Source organism: Cariama cristata, unplaced genomic scaffold, assembly GCF_000690535.1.
Source record: "Cariama cristata isolate BGI_N322 unplaced genomic scaffold, ASM69053v1 scaffold7127, whole genome shotgun sequence".
Classification (NCBI taxonomy): domain Eukaryota; kingdom Metazoa; phylum Chordata; class Aves; order Cariamiformes; family Cariamidae; genus Cariama; species Cariama cristata.
In genome coordinates, this window is record NW_009627020.1 from 15,027 (window position 1) to 18,315 (window position 3,289).

The 3,289-nt window shown below is 52.7% G+C and overlaps 1 protein-coding gene across 1 annotated transcript in view; it reads right to left on the reverse strand.

The window, feature by feature from the left end:
• BPIFB4 (BPI fold containing family B, member 4) overlaps positions 1-2,737 on the reverse strand; it is a 9,314-nt gene extending 6,577 nt beyond the window's left edge. The window contains exons 1-3 of the mRNA XM_009704283.1: positions 2,683-2,737; positions 879-1,019; positions 19-163 (exon numbers count right to left, since the gene is read on the reverse strand). Of these exons, the coding sequence (XP_009702585.1) occupies positions 19-163; positions 879-1,019; positions 2,683-2,737 (341 nt within the window). The remainder of the gene's footprint in view (positions 1-18; positions 164-878; positions 1,020-2,682) is intronic.
• Between the last annotated feature and the right edge of the window lie 552 nt (positions 2,738-3,289).

Sequence of the window (3,289 nt, forward strand, 5' to 3'; positions counted from 1 at the left end):
AACAACCCGCCAGTGATCCCACCAAGCAGACCACCACCACCACCAAGAAGACCTCCTCCAAGGCCACCCAACAGGTCTCCACTTCCATCTGTGCTGGGACGTCCACTTCCGAGCGGCACCTCGCTGAGAGCACCTTGGAGGGCATTGCCTTGCCTGAGCGAGCCTGTAAGAGCTGGGAAGATCGCCCGCCGTCAGCCGGCCAGGCAGAGCTGCCTCCTCGGCCGCCGCTGTGGCCTTCGAGCGGGGAGCGGGGGGACGCAGCCCGGAGCGGGGACCGGTGGGCAGCTGCCAGCCCCCTGCCCGCACCACTACTCGTTGTGTCCTCAGGCATGTGTTGTCAAGCATCTTGTGCTCTCCATTGCCATCGCTGTCTATCCCAGTCCCTAACCACCTCCGGTCGGTTTTGCCCATGTATGATGCAACAGAAAAAGGGCTTTGGGATCAAGGACAGGAGGCACCTTGTTAAGATCTGTGTAAAGTCTCTCAGGGGAATTTGTCTGCAGCCACGCCAGGTAAGAACAACAGATGGTGCGGCACAGTCACAGGGGTTGGGCACTGATAAACCCTAAATGTGAGACAATTGAGGTCTCACACCTCCTGAGCAGCGCAGGCTCCCGGGAGGAGCAATCCCCACACCAGCAATGTCTTTCTCCGTTTAGGACCCTGGCCGGTTGAAATGTTAATCACATAACAAAATGACTCCAGGTTCAGTTTGGAGGAGGAGGTTTCCAAGCAAGCCTCATCCTCGTCCCCTTCCATGTGCAATTCCCCTCCCTTCCCCGGCTGGTCAGGCTGTGCTGGTACAAGGGTCTCAAGGTCCAAGGACCACCGGCAGTTCCTGGTTCCCAGGGTCCCGCTGCGAGGAGGCAGTGACTCACCATTGCTTAAAACACCTTTACTGAGCCTGAGGACGGCATCTTTTGTCTCGCTTAATGATGGGGTGAGCAGGGCATACAAGAGGGCGATGCCCAGAGCCGATGGCATGGTGTCTTCTGCTCGGCTGTGGGTGCTGGCAGGACCTGGGGAAGGACAACAGGAGAAGGGTGTAAAAAGACTGGGTGACCCCCTGGAGATGAAGGGGAGTCAGATATTTTGAGCTGAGTGAAAATTTTTCAGTGAATAGAAAACACGAGCTTTAGGAGGACCAAAACCGTCCAGGAGTTAGAGCCACGTTTGCCAAATAGATCTGGACACACACAAAAGAGGGGAGCGAGGGGCATCCGCATGCACCGCCGCAGGGAATTTTTCAAGCCAGCTGCTGCACAACCCCAGCACCTGTTTGCTTATTCCTCTTTATGGGCACCGCAGGCAATGTGCTCCTTTCCATCCCTGGTCACCGTGACATAACTGTACACTTACAGTGTGAAATTGTTACTACTCATAACCTACAGACTACACTGCACTCCCCTTACTAATTACCGCCCTGTAAATGGGTATGCAAATTAATGCTGCAATTATACAAGCAACTCACATTTGGAATAAAGCCTTTCTTTTTAAAATGGCATGTTTTAACCTTATAACAACAAAAATAATAATAACAACCTTAAAAGGGTATTGCAACACAAAAAATCCCTACCTCTTTGTGTCAAATGAATATGTTTTTCTTAAGTGAAGGGTTTTCATTTTACTATAGCAACCTTCTTTTCTGATTTTTCAGGCTAGTCACTAAGTACAAACCAGAATTACTTACCTGCGTTGCTACCATTCCCATGGGTTTTTTTCTTGCTCACCAGAGTATGTCGTAAGGCTTGTAGGTAAAATGGTGGCTCTGTCCCCCCAAGCTTACAACACCCCATACCACTGTTCGGACCATCTTTCCTTACCTGGCCGTACCCTGAATTTCAAAGCCTGGCTTTCGTCTTCAGTGCTCAGCTCTTGGTCAAGGGGAGACCTTACAGCTGTCCATAGGCACCCCTGCTTTCACGTGTAGGAGCAGTGGGTCCTTATATAGCAAAGCTGACGCAGAAAAAGTGGAAAGATGCCTAAATTGTAAAAGCTGGGCTAGTGGATCGGGTGTATAAAGCAGGATTTGTGGTTTTAATATATTCCAATATAAATAAAGATTTGTAAAACAAGGAAAAGCGTTGAGCAACAGGTTACTGGATACCCCGTTATCGGGCAGCGCTGTTACCCAAGAGCCCAGGGCTAAAGCAAAGGAGAGGGAGCCCGAGGCTCTGGGCTGCAGCACGTGAGGCTGCTGCCGAGCCCAAAAGAGCTGCGCTGGAAAATCAGCTTATTCCAGACAAATCCCCGCTAACACTTGCACACATGCTGCCGCACGCCAACTGCTGTATCGGGGTAATTTTTCAAGTTTCCAGCGAACGCGTGGGGAGGCTCTAGCAAAGCACTGGGAGATTTTTATCTCCTTTAGTGCTCAGCCCAAGAAGCTGTTCCTGAGGATTATCCCACCCGTCCCCGCAGCTGCCAGCTGCTTCCCGGCGGATGGTATTTCCTTAGCCTCAGAAAATCCCCTGTGCGGTAGGACACGCCGCTCCTCATCGGCTCCAGACCACAAGGGCGCTTCTGTCCTGGTGTCCTCAACATTTAATACCTTTCTGAGATAAAAAATATGTTGCTAACAACCCGGTGCATCTTACAGAATGAGCGGTACGGACGTGCCAGCTCAGTTTGTCTGTGCCTGGCAACGAGCGGTACGGAGGTGCCAGCTCAGTTTGTCTGTACCTGGCTCCGTACAGAGCCTCGCACAGCGAACATCGCCAGGCTCCGTGGGGGACATGCTGCGAAGGAGCCCCTGGCAAGTTGCTGCTCCCCCTGCAGTGGCTGCAACAAGGGCTCCAAAAAAGTGGGAAAAGTCAGCAAGCAAGTTGCTAAATCTGCGCCGTCGTTGCCTTGCGAGCACCTCCTCTGCCCCCCGTCAGTCCGGCACAAGCGGCACCTCGCCGGGCAGGCGATGGGTTGCAGCCGGGCACCCACCTGCACCAAACCCCAGTTCTGAGCCAGCTGCTGTTTCACACCCCGTGCCACAGGCTGAGCTTCAAAAGCGCCTTCCGTAAAGTACCGGTTTGTTCGCTGTAGGCACAGCCTCCTCTTCATCTGTGCTGCCTGTCCGTGGCCATGGGGCGTAGGGGCACGGTGGAGAGCAACAGATGCTGGCAGCCAGAAACCCGCATCAATATTCAGAGAGAGAAATACTGAGGCAATGAAGGATTTTATTGAAAGAGCAACACGAAAGCAACCTTTATGCCTAAGAAAGAGCTCTGCTTCCTGACTATGGATAATAGGAGTGACCACAGAACCCCCCTAACACCCACCAGCCGCGCAGCTTTCC